The sequence below is a fragment of the Mchenga conophoros genome, linkage group LG8 (genome assembly GCF_057382185.1).
Source record: "Mchenga conophoros isolate Kocher_MC1m ecotype Shallow Benthic linkage group LG8, M_conophoros_male_GT1.1, whole genome shotgun sequence".
NCBI lineage: Eukaryota > Metazoa > Chordata > Actinopteri > Cichliformes > Cichlidae > Mchenga > Mchenga conophoros.
The window spans coordinates 13,798,874-13,822,480 of NC_140533.1; the positions used below are offsets into that span (position 1 = coordinate 13,798,874).

Here is a 23,607-nt window from a genome sequence, read left to right on the forward strand (position 1 = left end):
AAGCTGAGTTGCTTTGATTTGTTTTGTTTTTTTGTTGTTTTTTTTACATAATAGAGATATAATTAATACCATCATGTTCATTAATGTGCTCATCCTGTCCAGAACAGAGGGGGCCTATTAGAGATGGAGATGGATAAAAAGATAAATCTGGTTTATTTGGTTTCATTTGAAGTGGAACCAGATTCCACTGTTGTTTTAAAAACATTACTTTAAAGTAAACACATTTTTCTTTATTCCTTTATTACTAGTTTTATATAGAACTTGTGTTCCCATTTTATATACTGTTTTTGGTAGATTTTTGGTCTTTTCCCACTAAGCAACATTAATAAAACATACTTATATTTATTTATTTAAAAGTTTCAAATGATCAATGCATTTGGTTTATTATCATCATGTGATTGATGAAACAAAGTATTTCAGACACAGATGTAAACACTTGGGCACTCTGGGACACTTCTGACACCACAGTGCATGGCATGCACGGCATGTACTATTTAATGTCAGCACTGCAATCAGCGCTTCAGTGAGTCATCTGCTTGCACATGCAGGAACACAAGAATCATGAGGCAGCCTTGACATGAGGTTTGGCAGGTTGCCGGAAACAGTAAACACCTCAGTCTGCTGTGGAGAGCAGAGAGATGATCACAAGAACGGGTTTACAATCAGCGACATGCTTTTTTCTTTTAACCCGACCTGTTCACATTGAGGCATCTGTAATGGTGAACGGTTTATGAGGAAGTGATGTGGGGCATGAGCACAGCTGAGCCTGGTACGATGAACCAAGGAACCTCCACTCAGGCAACTCCCTGTCACAGTATTTGGGTCACACTTAGTCACATTAAATCCGGTTTTCAGGATTAAAACTTGAACTTGAACTAGTTTTGCATGTGTGCTGATATGTACAGTGATATGGATGTTGCATAGCAATTGTAAATGCATTTTAAAAAGTGAAAACAAAAAGAATCTATCCTCTTTTCAGGTTGCATTAGTATTTTAAGTAACAGAATTTTAAGAACATTTTACCATAGTAACAACCTTCGTAATGATAATAATTTAAAACAGTTAAATTCATATCTAAAGCTACTTGTAACTGAATTTATTAGTTTTTTATTATTATTTGTATTGCTGTAAGGACATAAAGTATCATATCTAAAAGCTAAAGTTGTTTTTTTTAGATTGGTACTTAGAATTTGTATGTGTGTGCGTTTGCATAGCTTTGCTCCCACATACATCCACCATAAGTACATCAGCACTGTCAGTGGGCAATGTACAGAGATCACTGGAGGTGATGTAGAGAGAATAGGGTGGGGTTTACTTGGTAAAAGGGGCGTCCTAGAGACGCCGAAGAATCCTTCTATACTTTAAAAGGAAAACATACATACACAGCTCTCATTACAAACCTCCTGCCTCCCCTTCTTTTCTATTGGTAACTTTTATCTCTTATGTCACCACCAATGATGATTCCTTCATCTCTGTCCTGCACCAAAGGTATATAAGCACTGCATTAAGTTGTCACATAGTCCAGTCAACGAATACTCTTCATCCTCAGTGAGACCAGCCACATCAGGTCGAGATAGACTCAAGCTACTCAAATAGCAAGCTGGTATCAAGATGCCTAACACCAACAGAATCATTTCGGAGACGAGGAAGGCAGAAAAAGGTGATTTTTTAAATATATTTTATCTAAAGATATATAACTTTTTTTTCCTTTCCTTTTTCCAGCATGTACATACTACAGTGATATGCTTTAAATGTACTCACTGAGGTGAACCAAACTGCATTTTCAGCAGTGAAGTGTTTTTCATCCTCACAGGCAGATCCTGAGAGAACAGTTGACCAGAGTTTGTCTGTATAAAAATGTCTTTAAAAAAACCTATATTTATTTACAATACTTTCACATTTCTGCTTGTTGTTGATGGGTTTATAATGGTATTATTCCCTGGGAGCAATGGTTTAAAAACAAAAAGCATCATCTGCCTGAACCAGATGTAACCCATGGGAATGCATTTATGTATTATACTGTAAGTTACAAGAACAGCTTCGAAAATGGTCACATGTTTTCAGCCTCCACTGAACAGATACTGTCTTTACAAATAGTGTCTTTGCAGATCTTATCATAGCTTATAACTTGTCTGTACTCATCTTAACTAATGCAAAACAAAAGTCAAAGGGTCGACAGAAACACAGTAAATGAATCAGTACTATAATTTAGAAAAAGCCAAAAAGAATACATGTATTACAGTTCCAGGTATCATCTACTGTTTTTTGTCTAGTCTGTTTTCTGTCACCACAATTTTCAGATATATTGCAGCAGATATTTTAAACCATTTAGATATGAGCAGCTACATGTTTGTAGATTAATATTCTGAGATGATGCGTGTTGATATAAATACATCCCATTACTTTTGTTTTTGAAGGTTCATATCTTAATGCAGTGAAGATTAAGTGTCCTTACCAAAACACTGAGACTGCATCCTTATGCGTGACAGCAAAATATCACTTTCATATCTGGCTTAAGTGCCTGTTATGCAACAATTAATCAGTTAGAAATTAAGAGGGAAGTGATTTTGCTAAGATCAGCCTTCTGCATTATTAATTTTAGGGATGCCCATGTTGCATGTGTTGCAATCCATTATCTTCACATTAACTCTGACTTTAATTCAGCTAGGTGTGACTTGACACTTGGATGACTTTCCTATGATCTTGTGGCAATAAGCTAGCTTAGGATCTAGATCCCCAACTTATCTGATTTGCACAGACAGATCATGTCACTCTTCTCATCTCATAATCTGCTTTGAGCTTCACGCTGCACTCTAGTGTGACTGAAGCCAACCCCAACAGCATCTGAGATGTCTTGGTCATTCCAAGACAACCCATCTGCCTTTGTCAGATCATCTGATGTGATGATCTGACAAAGGCAGATGCTTTTCTAAGTATACCCAGTTTTCCTGTGGTTCACTTCATCACCGCTTGAGATGCACCTGTCACCTAATATTTATACCAGTTAAGAATATTGATGTTAATAAAGGTTTCTTTGGTTTCAGGAAAAAAGGCCAAAGTGGTAAAAACGCCCACAGGTAAGACTTGAATCCTACCACAGGTTGGATTATCTTTTTGATTTTCTTTTTTAAATCATGCCTTCTTTAAAGGCTGGCCCCACTATGGTTCATCTAACGTTTAGTATCTCCTGATATTTATTGTTATTTTACTCAGCAGAGAAGATCCCAGGGTATGAGACAAATATCCCTGAACCCAAATGTAGAGCTGATCTTATCAAATGTAAGTTTGATTGTGCAGTTTTTTTTTTTATAATTCTTTCCAAGCACCATTTGTTAAGTTATTGTTTATTATTATTTATTTTTTGCTTTGTCAGATTGGATTAACTTGTCTCTGGATGACAAAACAGCCAATAAAATGCTGTGGATCACAGAAGGTGGTGCCAAAGTGGCCAGAATGACTGATAACCTCACGTGTCCTGTCTTGGACAGACCAGAGCGATATGAGTATGCTCCACAGGTAGAGTATGAGGATGCATTTAGCCAGAAATGGCATACATTACAAATGTATTTTCTGCTCATTTTAAATGTTTACAATGGTGTAAAATTAGATGTGCTTGGAAACAGTATGTACCCCAAGTTTATTTCAAACCTGAACCTACTGGTGTTGTATTTCCAAAAGGAGAAAGCAATGCTGCTTGTATTATAGTGACATTATCACCTCTGTGCATAAGGTTCTTTGCAAAGAGGGAATCCTGGGAAGCCGAGGCTACTGGGAAATGGAGTATTCTGGATGGGTTGTGATTGGAGTCGCATACGAAGGAGCTGGAAGAAGGAACAAGGATGGGCTCTGTGGCCTGGGAGAAAACGAGGAGTCCTGGGGTCTCGGCTGGAGTGGTTCCAGCTATCATGCCTGGCACAACTGTCGCATTACACAGATTGTGGAGCTTCCCAGGTGCTCCACAATAGGTGTATATGTTGACCAGCCTGTTGGTGTCATTGATTTTTATGCTGTGGAGGATGTGATTGAGGGAGGAGAACGCAATGGGAAAAAGGAGGTTAAACTTTTGAAGCAGTTTAAGAGCTCCTTAAAGGAGAAAATGATGCCAGGTTTATGGGTAGGAACAAACTCTGACTGTGTAATCAAAAAGAAGGAGGAATAAAGGAGTGGAAGCATAGAGGCAGATTATAATCATATCTAAAATTGAGTGGAGCTGAACTCTTGTTGGGTGAGGAGTGAAGTAGCTGTTATCCTATTGCAATAAAGCTGCAATAAGGCTGTTTTATATTTTACCAAAACACTACAGTATCTCTGAGGAAAACAGAAAATTAAAAAAAAAAAACATTTTAATCAAGGGAGCAAAGTGCAATTAGAAGATATTCAGAAAGGAGTCACCTTCTGAATGTTGTCCACACTGTTGGATTTTTCTGAAAACACAGGACCACTCAAGGTTTATACTAATATATATGTGTGTATTTGTATTTCTCTACTGTTATTGTTTGCTAAGAATGTATATTTAGTTAGACATAAGTGTATGTAAAATGTTAAATATGAAAAAATGTTAATCAAAAATAAAGTATGGAAAAAGGAGACTTTTTTTTTTTTTTGCTAATGTGAATGTTGCTATAGTATGAAGACAGCAAAAATATGCAAAAAAACAAAAACAAAAAGTAGGGACAGAATCAGGATTTAAGCAGTACAGTAGTACACTCACAAGGTGCATGTTAGACTCATTGTAAAATCAGACCAAGTCCCAAATCTAATTGTGATTCCCCAGAGTGCTGCTATGGAAATTACATAAGGCTGGTGTCTAACTGTGTAGTAGGTGTAAAATTTCAATTGGCATAAATGAAATATAAATAAATAAAATCCAAAAGGGATATTGCAACAGAATTAAAATGATGAATCTAAATATTTGAATTAAAGCTTATTTTCTTACCTGGCAGAAAGACTTTCTCTTTATTCCTATTATCTAATATAATCGGTATAATTTAAATTAATTAAACATGCAGCATATTCAAATTTTGATAAATTCGGGATTACATACAATTCATCTTTTTGAGATTTGTTTTTGGTTCTATACTGAAAATGAAATTAATTGCACGTTTTCTGTCTGTGGTCAATGTCTGAAGCTTTTTAAGTAGTTAAAATAAAGTCGTATGCACAGTGTTAAGTTTGCACAACATAAAACTCCTTCAGTGTTGTTCAGTAAAGAAGACTGACTAGAAACTGCTTCCCTGGAGTTTAAAGGGGCTCACTTTGACATGTGAGATGCTCCAGCTCGAACATTAGTTTCTGTCTTTGACAGCTTGACCTTACCTCCCACTGCTTTCAAAACTAAAGCATCAGCTTAATAGGAAAGTGGCACTCATTTATCCTGCCCACAAGGCACCCACAGACGTCAGTGGTATATCAGCTAAATATGCTGCAATTTTTTTTAATGTAATGTAATATTTAGACAGAGATACTGACCCCTTGGAAGACCCCAGTTGGATGTTAGACATATTGATATAGATTTAACAAGTGCCAAGAAAAGCCCCAGTAAGCAATGCATTCAAGTCAATCAGGTATTTGACACACTTAAATTGCTGTCATTGCTTCTGCATACTGTACATACAATGACAGTCATGTCAGCGTTGAGACAGCAGAGGACATACAGACATTACCCTTCCAGAAGCAGGTCAGTAGAAATCTCACTCTTCAAAGGGGGTCAAAATGAAGTCACGTGTAGTCAAATCAATGCTTTCTGTACTTTATCCATTTACTTATTCTTAATTAGTAATACTCAAAAACTGCACCTCTAGCTTTAGGCAGTTAAACACCAACCAAATTGAGCTTAGCTTAGTTTATTTAGGCTATTTCAGCGTGATTCTTGTGATGAGTATATATAAGAATTTACAGCCAGTACAGTTAAACCGATATGACAGGGACAAACATCCATCATTGACCAAAGAAAATGAAACCGGAGACTTGGATCCAAGAGTAATAAAACCCACGGTGTCACCTCACTGCGTGTTTTGGATGTGTATATGTGATCATATGATAGGTATGAGAGTTGGAAGAGTGGAAACTCTCTGCTGGTGTAATGAGCAAAGTGATATATGCTATAAAGCAAATGGCACATATGGTCACACATATAGCATGGCATAAGGAGGATGCAGGGTGAGGGTGGGAGGAATGACCAGCAATCCCTGCTGTTGTGTGAACATGCTTTGCAAACAATACAGACAGAATTTAAAATATCCCTTTAAATATTTTTGAATTGAATGTTAGAACGTTTTATGTATCTTCCCGTAGGAGCGTGATATGATGAGAGTTGGATTTTCTCCAATGTCCTGTTTTCAAACACTCTCCGAGCTTTTTGTGTGCAGCAGATAGAACCAGTTACTGACCAGTACTAAGTTCTGTTTGTTCCAGTGTGCTTCCACAATATTATTCCTTCATGGTTCCGCACCACCTGATCGACAGCAGAAGCTACTCAAGCATTACTGTGATGAAGTTATACTGGTTCCAAAAGATTTGTTGTCACGTATCTACTAGCCCACATTCACACTATCTGCAGTCTAACATGGACTGATAGGGTCACCAGTTTCATGTTGCTCTTTCGCTCCATGTTATCTATACATAACACTTTACACTGTTGTCATGCTCTGCTGCTGGACAAATGTTTCACATGTATACTTTTCTGGTTGCAAGTAGCAATTGTGGCTTTTCTTTTCCAATTGTGGCTGTACTACTCTCTATTTACTATTAAAACATACAATAATAAAGTATTTTAACATGAAGCTAATCAATGTATTTTTTAAACATATTTTTATTTATCATATATGCCCATAATGAAAAGTGCCCTCAGCAGAAACAGTGATGGACGAAATTATTAAACAGCACCACCTGCTGGATCGTACTTGTCAGTACACCACAACAGAAAACCAAACCACGTGCACACAAAAATTGATTTCTCTTTTTTGGATCTTTCGTTTTTGTATGGAACATATGGAACATCACAAAACATGTTAAAGTGCTATTGTGTGTACTTTTTTTCTCTAGAAAATTAATCATGAATGTTGTTTAAGGGAATATGGGGAAAATTATGTTCTATGTTATCACTTGTCACATAGTGTAGATCACGAACTTTAACTATTTTACCTATTACTTCGCAACACAATACTTACAATGAATAACAAATTATTATCTAGAAAAATTGTTTTCATAGTAGGAACTAATTCAAAATGACCTTAAACCTTATTGTAGATTGTAGATAATCTATGTGTGTATTATGCGAGATCTACATTATTAGGAAAAGTCTAATCAATTGAAAATTAAATAAATAATTAATTAACAACAAATTAAATAAATAATTAACACGGTATAAGCTCAATCAGTGAACGGGCATCAAACAAGGTCGCTTTCAAATGACAATACCAATAACAAACCTTTGACCAGAGAAATCTTCCTGTGATTTAATCATCTGATGGATGCAGCTGAATAAAATGTTGTTGGTGTGATTTATGCTTGACCTTTGGCCTTTCAAGCTAATGTTGCCATTTTTTCCTCACTAAAATAAACTGCATTTCCCATAATCCTATGAGAGGGCCCCACAGGTTGTTAAGCGTGTAACAGGAGACTATTAGTAGTCATGCAGCTGTCTGTCACTGCATGCGGGCGACTGCTCACTATGTTAAAAGGGAGTGGTCAATAATTACTGTAGGCTAGCTGATTTGTCCCACGTGAGAACGGGACATCCTGAGCATCCTGGATAAAGACCTTCCTGGATAAAAGCAAATGGCCTGGACACGTGAGCTAATTATAAGACAGCACGATTATTATTGAGTGTTGAGAAATAGCTTGAGTGTTTGCGTCTAGGTCGCAGGATTCTGAAAAGCTCATTTCACAGGAGATACTCTTAGATTAAAGATACTGCCAACCAGGCTTCAGGACGCTCCTGCTTACACTTGACTTTTCTCTTGTCTCCCGTGTTCTTATCATACCACTTAAAATGCTTTTGATATCTTACTCCTGTGCTACAATAACACCAGCTCTCCTGAGGCATGTGTACACTGCTGATTATCAGCATTCAGCTTCTCTTTGAGTGCCTTTCTTCCCGTTAAGCTTTTGTACATATAAGTATATAACAGGCATAGTTTTAATTACTCTCAATCCGTCAACCTTAAAGCGCTGTACTTTCTTTCTTCTTCTTCTTTTTTTATAGCTGTATTAATGGAGCATCATTAGTTTTCTTCTGTACTCTCTACAATCAGCTATACAAGACGCTGACTTGGCATAGCAGAAAAAATATATAAGAAGGGACCATCTCGGAAAATTATTTTTGCCTAATTGTGGGAGCCTTTCAAGTCTAGACAGGCTAATTATAAAATAATTGGTTATCTTATATTTTAATGCAGCTTCTGAAGGTTTTACATCTGTTCTTAAGGCTTCTTTTTCTTTTAATAATTTAAACTTTAATAGATTTAAAGTGCCTAAACAATCCATCAACCAAATGTCAAATTGCTTTCCTAACTCAAAACTTTACTTTGTCTTGCACATGGCATGGTTTTGGAAGTAAGCCAGAGCCTTAAAGCCTTTGTCTCATTGTGCCCCTCATTCTCTGAATATTTTGGCTTTTATTGGGGGTGCTGACTCAAGACTGGCATCCAAATCTCTGATTGTAGTAAAGCTACACTGAGAATTTAAATAATGCAAGGGGCAAAACAGAAGCACGAGAAAACAGCTGTTTTTTGTTTTTTTTAATGTGTGTGTGGGAATTCTTGAGTCACAAACCCACACTCAGCAAAAGACAGAGAGGCTGTTAAGGGCAGGGCAAGAGGGAGGGACAGTGAAGAAGAAGAGGGGGAGGAAGAAAGAAGGGGCTCACAGAGAGTGCACTGTTAGTGGACAGAAAAACAGACTGAGTGCTAACAGCCAGCGTAGGTAGAGCACCAAGCGAGGACTGCTGCTACAAGTCAGACCAGAGTGAAACAGTCGACAACAGAGAGGGAGATTCACACGTCCACGGAGAGCAGCGGAGTGTAGCAGAAGAGCGTTGTGACTGTTTGGGCAACAGGAGCTCGTGGTAGCCAAGAAGAAGGCTGCCAAGCCTGAAGAGATGCTGTGAGGAACAGTGCCAAGTGATGGAGCTTGAAGCAGCCAGCAGGCAGGCGCGATTAGTCAGGTATATACAGCAATATGGCATCTTTATTAACATTTATGTCTCATGTAGTTCTAGATGGTTGCACAGTTAAACATCACACTTCTTAATCATTTATCTTTATTTAATCTTTGGTCAATAATGTGACAAATTGTGAGCAAAGTTGCTAAAGGTTAATAATACTGTGAAGCAGCTTTGTGGCTGATATTTATTATCTGTGGCTGAAACACTCAGTGGCCCCCTGAGGGACCTCTTTGAACCTGTGCTAAACTTTTCTGTAGTAACTCAGCAAGTTTTACTCTTATAAGCATCAACTTTATGGCTTCAACACCTTAAAATGTGCAGCAACCAGCAATCTCGTGTCCTCAGAAATGACAGCCCAGTTAAGAGTCGAGAGAGTGTCCTACGTCACTGCTTTGCTTATCAAGGTCAAACGTATTTTGATAGCTTTCGTTGGCTTTTAAAAGTATGAGAATGTGGGAGACATGCAAATGTTTTTGTTGATAGAGAGAGGGAGAGGATTATTTTCTGGGGCAATGTATTCAACATGGTCTGTGTCCAACTTCACATGATGCTTCAGAGTCCTCGGGCATCACAAAGCGCACTCTGTGTCGTGCACAGACCCACCGTTTGTCCTCCCCACCATCCCTCTTTAGCATTTTAAGTCTTCTCCTCTCTGAGGTGGTGACCCTCACTGATTAAAAAGGAGATTTTCCAAATATTTCACAACACCCACAGAACCCCCAGTGGCTATGAGGTTGTTGGTCTCTAACAAAGACGTGACTGAGTTCTCTCATTTACTCCATGCCGCGCTTGTAGGGAAATGTGGTTGATACCAGCAGAGCTTGTGGATACCAAATCATATCAAACATCTGGTTCATCCATGCAAGTGTTTGTGGTGGCTCAACGTGAGATGCTCCTCGTGATTTATTTTTTCATCTTCAAGTTCATCTGTATTAGTGTTTCACAAAGGTCACAAATGAGCCAAGAAGGCTGTAAAAATACATCTTTGATAAGGAAGCTTAAGCAGGTGTAACTCGAAATTTCAGTTTCTCCATTGGAGTTATTTTGCTGTCAAATATTTATGGACGAATGCAAATGCCTTACATAATATGCACACACAAAAGAAATGTAAGGAATATTTTTGTTGTAGTACATGAAGAAATATATAAATATATACTGCACACTAATAGTAAAAGAAACAGTAATAAGAAAGTAGTTTAACATAAAATACCAAATCCACTGATTGTTGTATATTGTCACATATAAACATGCAAAAATTTTATTTTCCCTTTTATATTTAATTTTTTACAATACTATAGCATTATTATTATTATTATTATTATTATTATTATTATTATTATTATTATACAAAGTAAACAACTTTTACTTTCCCACCACCATGCTCCTTTATTTGGGTTTTCTATTCTCAGCGATCCACACTGCAGTTATGCAGTTTGGACCAGATAGTGTCTCATACCAGCCCCGTCCCTGCTGCCAGATTGGTTTTCACACAGTCCCAGCCCCTCCCTACCACCACAGCGACGCAGCTGTCACCTGTCAGTTTGCATGGTGGGGATGCGCATCGGCCTGTTATGGCTCAGAATAGAATTGTGGGAGAGTTTTTCTGGAAGTATGGGGCAACCACACCAAGTCCTTGAGAGAATGAACAGTTGAGCAGGGAAAAATCTCAACTATATAGGAATGTGGCATTTGTTACGTCGGAGCTTACAGGGCTGCTGGTCAGTGGAGTGACTGACTGCTTCTACAGAGGGGGACACTGATTCAGATTGTACTGGTAAGCGGTTACATCTTAGCCATACCAGCTTCAAGTAGCTCATTTGAATATGTGGGCAGAGTCATCTTACAGCCATGTATCTTGGTATTCAGGGGGTCTATGTGGAACTTTATGGGGTTTTATTACTGTGTGACTATTTCCTTTTAACTGTTGTTTCCATCTTTTTCCTGTGGTCTGAACACATTTATTTGTCACCCTACAGAATGGATGACCACGACAGAGTAAGCCAAGCGTCCAGCGTGGCCACAATATCTTATTTTCCCGTGGTAAAGTTTTGTTTTCAAATTACAAGGCTCCCGTCTTTGTACGCATGGGTGACCTAGTGTGATGCTGTTAATGCATAAGCACATGTGTGCACACAAATGTATTTTTCCCTGTTTTGGTAACAGGAAAGTGATGGGAAGGTGCAGACATTCGGGAAGAGGTGTCAGTCTGCCAAGAGAGATCCTAACTGCTCTGTGGTTATCAGAGGATGGCTCAACAAAAAAGTACTTTTGCATCATTTGCTTTCATGATCTACTTAAAAAGATCAACAACTTCACTGTTGCATGCAGAAGAGTGTGTGACTGAGTTTACTGAAGAGCAGAGCCTAATTGATCTTCCTCCCGCAGGATAGCTCTGGTTTGAAGCTTTGGAAAAGACGATGGTTCGTCCTCTCTAACTACTGTCTGTTTTACTATAAAGGTAAGAGATCGGCACTTTGTCTGGAGGAGAAATTGTATCATGTGTGGTGATGCATCCCTTCTTTTGTTAATGTCTCATCCATCCTCTTCTCAGACAGCAGAGAAGAATCTGTTCTGGGGAGCATCCCACTGCCAAGCTACAAAATCCTGTTCTGCACGCCGAGGGAATGCAAGAACAGAAAGTTCACCTTTAAGGTATTATTGTTAAACCAAGTCATTGCAAGGATATAAGGCATTCTCCAATCATGCGTATGTGCATGCAATATTTAAGTGTATATGTAGATTAGGAAATGTGAATTTTTAATAATGAAAAAAACAATTTGTGAATAATATGTGTCAAACTAGGTAGTGCATCAGGGGATGCGCTCTTATTTCTTCAGTGCAGACACTCAGGAGGACATGTTGGGTTGGGTTCGAGCCCTCAGTCAGTCTGCTGCAATGGAGCCAGACAGCTCCATGAACAGGTTCAGTTCTATTCAAAATAGTCATGAGGTTTTACATTCGGTCGTTTTACACTATTTTGACTCATAAGCATTTTTCTGATGCTTTCAGGCGCTGCTCAAGTTATCACGACTTTACGCAGATAGGTGGCAGCAGTGAATCAGTGGACCTCCCTAAATCTCCCTCTGATGATGAGGGTCTATCCCAGAAACACAGGCACGTCAGCAGGACTCTGAGTGAACCGAGTAAGCTCAGTGGTGGAAGGATGGGGAGATCGCACTCAGAGCAGAGGGAGAGGCGGAGTATTCATCAAAGAAACAGCAGGTTGTCAAGTCGTCTGTGTGTGTGTGAATGGCATATCCAAGTGGTTTTCTTAAAAGCTGAAACAATAACTGCAAAGGCTGCTTTGTGCTGTTTCTGCTATATTCACAAACAGAACACCGAGCCCAGATTTAAGCAGAAGAAGAGCTTGTGGTCCAAACAAGGAGGAGGATTTTCTCCTGGGTCAAATCGCACCGTCACAAACAGATGTTATGGCAACAGGTTCTTTGACCTCCAGAGGTCAGCTGGGATCAAGACCACACACACCGATGGGAAGGGTTGACATACGACCCCATGATGACCCGATCATGCTGCCACATACTCTTTACTATGCACCTGCCTCACCGAATCTGGAGTTCAAATCCAATCCCAGCACTCCAGGCTCAGAAAGGTGGCAAAGTCTAAGCAAGGTTGGAACTTTCAAAAAAAGATCTTGATATTTAATTGTTTCATGAGAGTCAATCTGTATAAAACCTAATGCCAAAACTCATCTTATCTCAGAGAAATGGCCTCCAAACAGGGGGATTGGAAAGAAAGTATCCAAGTTGTATCACGCATTTTATCTAACTTGACTAATACAGTGTATTAAAAAGCATCAGCTTGAGTGGAATGGCCCTTTTAAAGCACAGTTTTGTGTTAACAGCTCATGTTTGTCAACCCTTTCTCTTTCCCTGTCTTTAGCCTGCCCCTGTATATGGTTCTGTTCATCATAGCAGTGGGCGAAGACCTTTAGGGAAGGTAAGCAATTAAAAAAATCTTTGTTGTTATTAGTAATGTTAAATTTAATTGAGTAAAATCTTCTGAAACAGATCATTAAAGTCACCAATAACAGTTTTTACTCTCTCTGCACAGTAGCACAGTGTTTGATATTGTGTTCTCTTTTCACATACATGCGGTCTCCTTCCTCAGAGTTACTCCACAGGGGCACATGCAGACTTACTGCCCCCTTTACCCCCCTCATCGAGAGCCTCACATTCTCCACACCCCCCACAACACCACCACCATCATCACCATCACCGCAGCCATTTATCTGTTTGTGTGCTACCGCCAGCTATGGTACAGCCCAGCCTGCTGAACTGTGCTGTATTCTTACAGCATTTTGTGTGGTACAACATGCTCAGTGGTGCTGTGGTGTCACGTGTCCTACCCCTTTATTTAAAAAAGAAAAGAAAGAAAACACTGTAGACTTTTTCTAAATGTATTAATACAGTTGTCCTGTGTATGTCATTGACTTGTTATATGTCTGTCACTGTCTTTTATTGTCACTAAGTCTGTTTTTTTTGTTACTAACAAACTGTGTGTTTGTTATTATAATTGTGTTTTTCTGTTTTATTATGTATTTATACTGTTTTGTCTGCCAAGATTATGCTACATGTACTATAATGACTATTACATGAAGTTGGTGTTTGATCAGTAATCTAAAAATACATGTGTTTTAAGCATTTTCAACATTTTTGTCTCTGATTCATGGCAATTCATGCTATAAGCAGATGGTTGCAGTGTGCTAAAGCTTGTGCAGTGTTCTGCAGTGTTAAAACAGCTGAGTTTTAACATTCAGGCAGTAACATTTAAGCATTAATCTACATGTTTCCCTTAATATGATTTAACATTAGCAAGATTTTTTTTTAAAATTTAAAGAAAATGTTAATATATATATATATATATATATATATATATATATATATATATATATATATATATATATATATATATATATTGATACATTGAAGGTTTGTGAAGAGGAAGGAGAAATATTTTAAAATCATTGTTAAAAAAAAAAAAAAAAAGTACTGTGAAACAAAAGGGTGACTATGATGATTTTCAGGCCCCAAAACCTGACCCGAGGGAAATGCCACCACTCCGGCCTCTTGAAAGTGATGCAGACGTGAGTGTTCATAATTTCAGCATTTGGGTCTTAACAGTCACCAGACCAGCGCAAACTGAAATCATTTGTTAGGTTTTTTTGTAGTCATGAGTTTGATTTTGTCTCCTCAGGCTGTGTTAACAAGGTTGTGTGGGTGTGACAAACTGCTGCAGTCTCTGTCTGTAGAATTGGCCCAGCTACAAATGGATAAGGTCGGAAATTCAAAAGATTTAATTCTATATAGACAATACATGACCCAAGCATTTAATCTAAAGACACACACACACACACACACACACATATAAACTTAGCACAAACAGCAAGGAAACTTTTGTGTGGTCGAGTATTTGTTTGCTGTAAAAATGCTTCTTGGAAACAAATCTTACACCATTTAATTCCCTTTAAATGGTGTAAGATTTGGAAGGAAAACGTATTCGTGGGTTGAGCAGCAGAGTTGAGTATGTGGATCGCACCCATAATTAACTTACCAAATCTTCTCTGCCGATCCCAAACAGCTGTTTCTGCTTTTGACTCTTTATTGGTGTCATTTATTGGATTAGATGATTGAAGCCTTAAAACAGAAGACATACTGGGCCTCAGTAGCATGTGGAAGAACCATACACAGCAACAACAGCCTGGTGCGTCCTTCTCGTGCTGCTCATCAGCTTTGTCACACACTGCTGTGGGATGGCATCCCATTCTTCAACAGCATTTGTTGCAAGTCAGTGGTGTGGCGTGATTGTGCTGATCACTCTGGCACGAATAGCACGCTCAAGCTGATACCACAAGTGTTCAGTGGGGTTGAGGTCAGGACTGCAAGCAGGCCATTCCATCCTACCCACTCCCAAATTCTGAAGGTTGTTTCTGATAAGCCCCACTCTGTGGGGGGAAGCGTTGTCTTCTTGGAGGATAGAGTTCGGTCCAGGACTGTGGAGATGTGTGACTGCCAGTGGTTGCAGAATCTCATCTTGATATTTCTCTGACTTTAGTTTGCCTCCAATGATGACATGCCTTGTTTTTTCAGTTGCCTCCACCAAAAGCCATTACCCTATCAGTGCAGCAATCAGCATAGCGTTGTCCACATCTTCTCCACACTTTGGTCCTACAATCCACCTGCTGTAGGCAAAATCTTGGCTCATTGCTTAGCGTAAACAGGCCTGGCAGTGAAGTGCAGTCCTGGCAAGCCTCCTGGCAGCCCTATGAGACCAGGGATTGGTTGTATATAGGCTGTTCTGCATTGTCTGGGTAGAGAGTAGTCAGGCATATTGTCCTGCAAACCTTGACTATAAATTTGTAGAAGACTATCTATGGTGCTGACAACATGAGGAAATGGTCTTCTTGTGGTTAACTTCTTGGTCCTGTCTCTAGCATCCACTGTTATATGGAACTTGGCCTTCAATTTGGAGACGATACTGGGATTCACTCCAAATAATGCTGCAGCTGGGTTTTGCAGAACACTAGCTTGAAATTGCCCTATGGCACAGGCTCTATCTAGCTTAGAGCAGACACTAACTGACTGCTGTAGCAGGGTCCCTGCTCACAGGTGCAACCCACCTACTCTACCTACAAATGGATTTTCCTTGTAAATATGGCACCATTTAAAGGGAAATAAACACGCTCTACAAAGGAATAAGATTTATTGGCAAGAAGCACTATTACAACCAACTAATAATCAACCAAACACCAATTTCTTTACTTTTGGTTCCACTCAACTAATAGAATTTAAAAAACAAAAAACATATAGGTTCACTCCCAGTACATTTATTTATTAGGACACTGTGACTTTTTAAGAACAATTATTACAGAAAAAATAGGACAGTCGTAAGAAAAGTTACTGAACTTATTGAGTAATTAAAACATTTGTGCAATTAAGCTACGAGAAGTACAGCCAGATTTTGTTTATGTTTATTTAGAACTTTACACACATATAAAGTTCTTTTCCTCACATCTGCGCGTGTTTCAGGACAATGTCCAGTGTGCTTTGGAAGTTTCCAGACTGCAGCTAGAAGAGTGGAAGAGCCATGGACCCCAGGCCCACGAGGAAGCGCTGACCGAGAAGGCTTTGTTACAAGAGGAGCTGGTGACAGTCCGGGCCAGAATGTGTGACGTATCACTGGTGTGTTAAAAAACAAAAAACAAAAACCCTCATATTAGATTACAATAATATTTCTTCACTGATGCTGAATCATCAACTATGGGTTATTGAACTAATCCTCTGATATTTTCTTTATATTCAGGAAATAGAGCGGGTTTGGTGCCAGTATGAGAGGATGGAGAGTGAACTGTCTGTTGTCCGTTCACAACTTCAGCACATCTGTAACTTTGGAATGCCACAAGTAATTTTACACTACAAACCAAATAGTTTTTGCCTGATAAGACCCATGGCCTCCCAAAGAAACTTTGTTAAAGTGTGCACAACATCTATTGAAAAGTTTGCCTCAAATTTGATGATCCTCATGTGGGGAGTGGGGCTCAAAATGTGAAACTCTCTTATATTTTGATGTTCTATGTGGATCATGTCCATGTTCTATCCAATCAGGAGCAATCTCAGGCTCAGAGAGAGCTGTGGATGATGGAGGACATACTCGATGGACTAAAATCCAATCGGAGTCACTTCCGCTACCTGCTGGGGATACAGAGACATCACTGTGAGCATCAGCTAGACATCCTACTGTAATATTCAGACTCTTACTGCACAACTTTGCTTTCATCCATTTATAACAGTCGATCTTTGCCTGAATCTTTGCATTTCTTAACAATAACAGCACATTAAATGTGACATTTAAATGAAAAAAAGGTTATCAACAACACCAGCTCATTACACTGTCTGAGCTACTGACAACCCTTAAACTCATGTACTCAATAATACAAATGATTGAAATACCATGTTTTAAAGCAAGACACGTGATGTTGTTATTCAGTGCAGATCAGTGCCACATAGCTAATTATAATAATAATTGCTCCTGGCTGCCACTTGGGGCCACCAGTGTATACAGCAGTTTCCTGGTGTAACCTTGATACTGCACATGGAACCTGACAATAACCTGACAATGACCAGAGTCAACACTGTGACCTTTTCTGTCTCTCCCTCAGTGTTTCAGTCCACAGCTCCGCATCCTGGATCCCCTGGCTCTCCCACAGAGTGTCTTCCAGTGGTATGACACTTGTCCATTGTTCATTTGTCAGTGGCCCCTGACATTTGCGCTCTGCTTATGAACAAGCAGGGAATTGTTGTCCATTCAAGTCATTTTGCTGGCTTGCTGGCTACATGATGTTTTTTGGCTTTACAGCATTTGATTTTAGTTATTGATAATATTCATCGTGTGAGGCTAGTTGTTAGAGAGTAAAAACAGAACAGCAAGATTTGCACAGAGCAGCATTCATTTATATGACTATGTCTGGCACAGATAAATTGGCTTTTCCATAATAGTTCCACAGTGTTCATCACATTCCTATGATCCCTGCAGGACGTGGAAGAGGAGCCGCCAGTCCGCCCACCGTTACCCCAGGAGCTACAAGAAAGCCAGAGCAGGAACATGAGCCATGGATGGGCAGAGTCCCCATATGAGGTGGGCAATTTTTTAAAATCCGCCAGAAAAGACATTCAAGTTTGGTAATATTTTCATGGATGTTTCTGATATTTCTATGCTTATGTTTCAGGCAATCTACAGCCACACTGTTGATCCTGTACACAGAAGAGGAAACAGCCAGCCTGCCCTCCTTAATGTGAAAGCACATAGAGATCCCTCCGGTTGGCACAAATATGCTCACTACAGAAATAGGCTGATATTAATACACTGTGCTGTATATTAATTTTTTCTGTCATATCTATTATTAATAGCTTTAGTAGGTGTTCTATGCATAATGCTAAATTATCCCACAGTGGCTTTCTACCCTTACATTTCTTTATACCCATCCTTTTTCCACTTTCCTCTATTTTCATCTCATTTTTAGACTCTCAGTCTGGTTCAAAGTGGATCCCACCAGACACAACCAACCAATCGACCAAGGTTTGATTCTTCATAATTTCCTGTGTGTTGGCATGCGGTGTGATCCAAAATGCTCCAAATATAGAAGCAGTCAAAGCTGATATTTCCTCATTGCAATCACAGCCAAATTCTAATTCTTTGATTCTCTCATCCTCCTTGCAATTAGGGCATGTTGCAGTACCTGTTCTAGACGAGAGGGGGAGGTAGAAGCTCACGTCTCAATGCAGTAGCTCAGCTCAACTGTAGCCACCAACCCCCTCTTTCTCACCTGCACAAATGCATATATATAACAGTATATATAGACAGGCATAGCGAGCAAATATCCATCATAATTTCACACACACAGATTCTTCTGCACAAACAGATTCAAACATAAAGCTATTTTAATCATCTTTATAATGGCTGACAGGGTTTCTCGCTTTATGAATCTTTGAGCTGCAGTCATCATAAATGACTCATATTCTAAACAGCCCATGTTTTTTTCTAGAAGCTGAAGATGAAGATGAGTGAAGAAGAGCAGATTGAGAGAATGAAGAGAAATCAGGAGAGGGTGACTAATAGGAAAAAACCTCCTGTTCCTGCTCCAGGTGCCCAGACTCAGGGTCAAAGTTCAGAGCCAAAAGCAGAGGTTTGCCAAGTAATGAATGAATGAATGAATGACTATATTGTGTTGTATATATATTTACTTTTCTTACTTGGTATTCTCTCAGGCCCCTTTTCCCTTAAGGGTGACGCGAGTGGTTACAGCTGTACTACCGTCTTCGCTTGTGGCCAGACGAGTTTCTGTCGAGGATCCTCCTGCTGAGCTTGATGCTCCACTGGCTGAGCAGATCCCATCTGAGAAACAGCTAAATCTGGCTGAACAGGGTAAAAAACTGTTAAGCAAACCACCCAGGAGGCCCTTGTTGGAGAATCCTGATCAAAACTGGTCCTCAGCAGAGATGGACCAGGATCAGCCCATTAAGAAGACATACAAAGATCAGCATCAAGGAGCATCCAGGACCTCCACGAAAGAGTTACTTTCAGAAGTGAGCAGAACTGAGAGTTTAGAGACGTCAAGCAATCAAATTCGAGATGACGCCGGTTTAGAAAATGGAAGCGCAAGCTCAAATATAAGGGTAAGAAGAAGACAACATTAAGATTCATATGATTAATAAACTAAAAGGATACAATACGATAAATCCATCACATTTAATTTCATATCAGATTGCAGATTAATTTGACTCAGTCTGAATGAGCTCTAATGTGCTGTTGACAGTAGATTTATCTCCTCTGTCGGGATGTATGACAATTGCACATAAACCATTTTTCCTTTTGTTTTTTGTAAATATGCTTTATTTTTTACTTTTTATTTTACTTTCTTGAACTTAATATGTGAACATTGCGTTAAAGTTTAATGCGGATATAAAGCTTGTTTAAACAAACAGCTGGAGATTCTCGATGAAGCAAGAGGCCTTGTATCAGTGTCTGTACAGTAATTCTGAACTACAGTTAATTCAGTATCACTTTTATAAGTGACTCAAAGCCTAATAAAATGTTAAAGCTATATTTGAGCTGTTATAGAAGGCCTGATGTGACAGATATGTTAATATCATTGCATCAGTTGTGTCATTCAGCAGTATTTATCAATACTGCATAGAAAATTATAAATGGCGCTCTTACAATTATTCTTTTAGTTAAAGTTATTGTTATATGTGCATTTTAATATAAATCCATCTCAACAGAAAGTGGAGCAGTCTACTGCCCTTCTGACCTCAAACATGGACTATGACCTCTGTCTGACCCATGAACAGCGAGAGGCCAAGCTCCGGCGAGTGGAACGAATACGAGAGAGAGTCATAAGAAGGTGTGTGTGTGTGTGTGTGTGTGGGGGGGGGGGGGGGGGGGGGGGGGGGCTGTTTTCTTTTTTACACAGTGTAAATGTTCTTTATATTGATGAAAGTCTCAGCAAATTGGCTGTTGTCTGTCTATCAGCGCAGTCAGAGAGAGTGCCACTACACACAGTCAGCTCTCGGTTATGGGAAAGGAGAAGGAAGTTCACCATGTTCCCTCTGATGCAGCGAGAAAACAAAGATTGAAAGCAGGTACTTACTAATTTAGCAATACAGTATTGATTTATATAGATTTACTAACATTATATAGTAGTTGAGTTAATAATTAACTTGTCACTTAGGACACTTGGCATTATTAACAATTAAAGATCACTGAATGTATATAAAAGACAGACATGGACTAGGAGTCTGAAATTGACTGGAAGCATTATTTTTTATAGCCAGCAGGGGGCAACACTTATGGATTCAAAAATAGATTCTATTGAACTCAATTTCACTCAATTTATGACTTCAATCAGCATTTTCCTAATAAGTTTATGTTTTTGATTGCCAGTTTTATGGCAGTTTTAAACAAAAAGATGTTAATTTTGTAAATTGTTGTGACATTCAGAGGAAAGAAGAAAAACAGTAGTAAGGCCCTTGGCTACCTTGTTGCTATTGTATAAGACCGTGGACAATCTGATATCCCCATGTTGGTCTTGTTCCTACATCATAACAATGTCGGTCCAGGATGAATATTGCAGCTGAACAATCTCATTATCTAAGCAGTCTGTTCACATTAGCTAAGAAGTTAGCTAATGCTATTAAAAACTATCACTAGCAAACCAACACAAGTAAGCTAAAGTTGCTTAATAACAGCAAGCGTAACTTGATTCTATGTCTGTTATATTGCACAAATTAATTAAGGAAACACTTGTAATGTCTACTATTTGTTTTACATAAACATTTTTTTCTTATTCCAAAACTGTGATATTACAACAATGTGATTGGTTAGTTGCAATGTTAGTCCTGGGCCAACATTATAATGATGATACAGCAGCTGAACTTACAGCTTTTAACAGTAGTCCACTAGCCAGTGGGTGGCACCATGGTGGCTACGTCAAACTTTTATGATGGTTTCTATATTAGTAGAAGTGCTAACTGCTAACTATTGCACCTGACAGATTAAATCATCTGTGTTTTCAGGCCATGATGGCCATGGAAGCTGTGGGGATAACTTAAGAAGTTCTGGAGAGCTTCAGCTTTCAAGTGCAATATCTGAGGATAAAGAGGAAGAACACCAGCAACTTAATAATCAGGCCAAGTTAGAGAACAGAACACAGCACAGCGGGAGACCGGGGGTTGCCAAAAGTAAGATCAAACGTCCAGCTTCACCCTATCATATCTCATCCATGACTGTTTATCCGAAAGATGGAGGGAAGAGATTCATAGGTCTCAAAGATGATGAACAGAAAAAGGTTGAAGACAATCCTGATGGTGATGATAATGAAAGTGATTCTAAGGCCTCTGATCTGAGAGCCAAATGGTTCCTTTCCACAAACCAGTGGAAAGGATTCATACCTCTACAGATCCCTGCCACAGAAACACTGTGTAATGAGGAGGCAGCAGACAACCAGGCAGCTTCATCTGATGGCATTACTGATTCAAATGAAATGTTATCAGCAGTGAGCGAGAGCTTAGAGAAGATGAAAGAGAACCATTCACTCTTCTATAAGATTGCATGTGACATCAGTATTTCAGATTCAGACATAACAAAGAACGATGGGAATTCATGTGCTCAAACATCATCTGGGCCAGAAGATAAAGACCCACTGTTGATCACTGAGTCTGTGCCAGCCGATGCTGCCAGTAATGTTGGCCCTTCATCTGACCAAGAGAATAAGGATGTCACTCAGCCTGTGTCATTAAATGGTAATGAAAGTAGTGGGACAGCTGCTTCCAAACCTCGAGATTCAACAGTGGACCTTCAGGAAAAAGCAACAAAAGATGCTTCTGTTTTTGAAAAGAGCACTGCAGATGAATGTGAGCACAACTCAAGGTCAGAAAGCCAGCTGAAAGTTAAAGAAACTACTGGCAGAGTTTGCATTGGGGACACTGATCCCAAACAGACACTGGATGGAAGTGCAAGTCAGACAAGAGAGGAACGTAGTAGAGCGAAAGAGTCAGGGGACAGGAAGTTTGGGCGAGTGAGATCGGAAGAACTGAAAAAGTCTGCTAGTTTATGCGACGAGAAAAATGAGAATGTCCCAGAACAAGGCAACAAAAGCTCTGCTGCTCTATCCAGCTCTGTGCGTGAAGCCGGACGTGTGATTCGGAGTGCTTCTTTCGGAAAGGCGAGAGTAACAGTATTAAGGACAAGTTTATAAAAGAAAGCACAGAGACGGCTTAAGGAGCTTAAGTGAACAAACTCAAGAAGGACAAGAACACAGTTTAGAGTGACTGCAGTGAAAAATGTTAGAAGAATTCAACTGACTGAAGGAGTCTGGACCTAATTTTAAATTACAAATTGTATAATGGGAACATATAGTATCAGAAACACCTTTAATATTTGGTAAGTTTAAACATTTCCACTATCTACTGTTGAACATTTATGCAAATGCAATGGAAAGTCTTAATATTTCATCATAACAAAAACTATGTACTGTATGGAAATAAAGTATTGTTCATGCAGTGGAAAAAACCAAATACCTTCTCTATAGCCGCTGTCTATAAACGCTCTGTGTTTGAGGCTAACATGATCATTCCTCTCAAAATATGCATTCAACATAGCGCAGGAGTCATAGCTAATGGCTGCTCGTGATTGGTAACCCTTTTATTGTTCCTGCTGCAAAATGTGTTGTTGTTTTTTGTATCTCAGATATCCTGATTAATAAAAATGCTGTGTGCCACGTCGAGACCCAGACTCGAGCTTTGTATGTGCCAGAATCACATTTATGTTTTGCTCTCATTTCAGCCCTTTTTTTCCCACCCACTGAAGGTCCCCGCGGTGTTTAGGTGCTTTTCTCTGAGGAGACCTGATGCAGAATTACACGGGGTTGCTGAAAAAGCCTTTGTCACTTTAAATCCTTGCCATGTCTCAGTCGATGACATCATTGTCTGAGAACACATTACATCACCACTTCCCAGGCTCTCTCTCTTAAAGACAGCACCACCTTATGTTTACTGAGCCACACACATATACACACACATGCAGACATACACTGAGAGAGAGACCCACTGATCTGTTTACAAATGTGATATCAATATCAGCACGCATACTAATAACAGTGAGCATACACACTATGTATGGGCTGGTGAATTAATTTGGTGTAAATGGTAAATTAGGAACAGTAATCGTAAATATAGCTTGTTTCTAACAGGGCTATTCACTTTAAACATATTCCTGCAGTCATTAAATATCATTGGCATGCATTCCAGACACCATTACAGGCTGTTAAATGTAAATGCAGTCCTGAATACATTTAAAGGAGGAACCAGTAAGTTCTGATATAGGCTACAGTATTTATTGTGTGTTTGCAGCATAAAGTGAAAAAAGGT

General features: G+C 39.1%; 2 protein-coding genes across 5 annotated transcripts; both read left to right on the forward strand.

The window, feature by feature from the left end:
- Positions 1 to 1,530: 1,530 nt before the first annotated feature.
- LOC146568346 (stonustoxin subunit beta-like) lies at positions 1,531 to 4,589 on the forward strand. Of its 2 annotated transcripts, none has more exons than XM_085284343.1 (5): positions 1,531 to 1,660; positions 3,045 to 3,077; positions 3,214 to 3,279; positions 3,374 to 3,516; positions 3,731 to 4,589. In XM_085284343.1, the coding sequence occupies exons 1-5, from the start codon at positions 1,612 to 1,614 to the stop codon at positions 4,157 to 4,159; spliced, it is 720 nt and encodes a 239-aa protein (XP_085140469.1). In that variant the 5' UTR covers positions 1,531 to 1,611; the 3' UTR covers positions 4,160 to 4,589. The 2 variants fall into 2 exon arrangements, with proteins under 2 accessions (XP_085140469.1, XP_085140470.1); XM_085284344.1 differs by having other exon boundaries at positions 3,217 to 3,279.
- Positions 4,590 to 8,860: 4,271 nt separating this feature from the next.
- On the forward strand, positions 8,861 to 22,966 carry plekha4 (pleckstrin homology domain containing A4). Of its 3 annotated transcripts, none has more exons than XM_085284345.1 (24): positions 8,861 to 9,166; positions 11,143 to 11,206; positions 11,330 to 11,428; positions 11,552 to 11,624; positions 11,718 to 11,818; positions 11,969 to 12,087; positions 12,176 to 12,388; positions 12,501 to 12,795; positions 13,067 to 13,123; positions 13,295 to 13,441; positions 14,211 to 14,270; positions 14,381 to 14,461; positions 16,213 to 16,365; positions 16,487 to 16,585; positions 16,789 to 16,897; positions 17,343 to 17,404; positions 17,717 to 17,818; positions 17,910 to 18,000; positions 18,204 to 18,259; positions 18,726 to 18,866; positions 18,949 to 19,356; positions 19,963 to 20,084; positions 20,213 to 20,322; positions 21,256 to 22,966. In XM_085284345.1, the coding sequence occupies exons 1-24, from the start codon at positions 9,126 to 9,128 to the stop codon at positions 22,434 to 22,436; spliced, it is 3,984 nt and encodes a 1,327-aa protein (XP_085140471.1). In that variant the 5' UTR covers positions 8,861 to 9,125; the 3' UTR covers positions 22,437 to 22,966. The 3 variants fall into 3 exon arrangements, with proteins under 3 accessions (XP_085140471.1, XP_085140473.1, XP_085140472.1); XM_085284346.1 differs by lacking the exon at positions 8,861 to 9,166 and adding an exon at positions 10,510 to 10,940; XM_085284347.1 differs by lacking the exon at positions 13,295 to 13,441.
- The last annotated feature ends 641 nt before the right edge of the window (positions 22,967 to 23,607 follow it).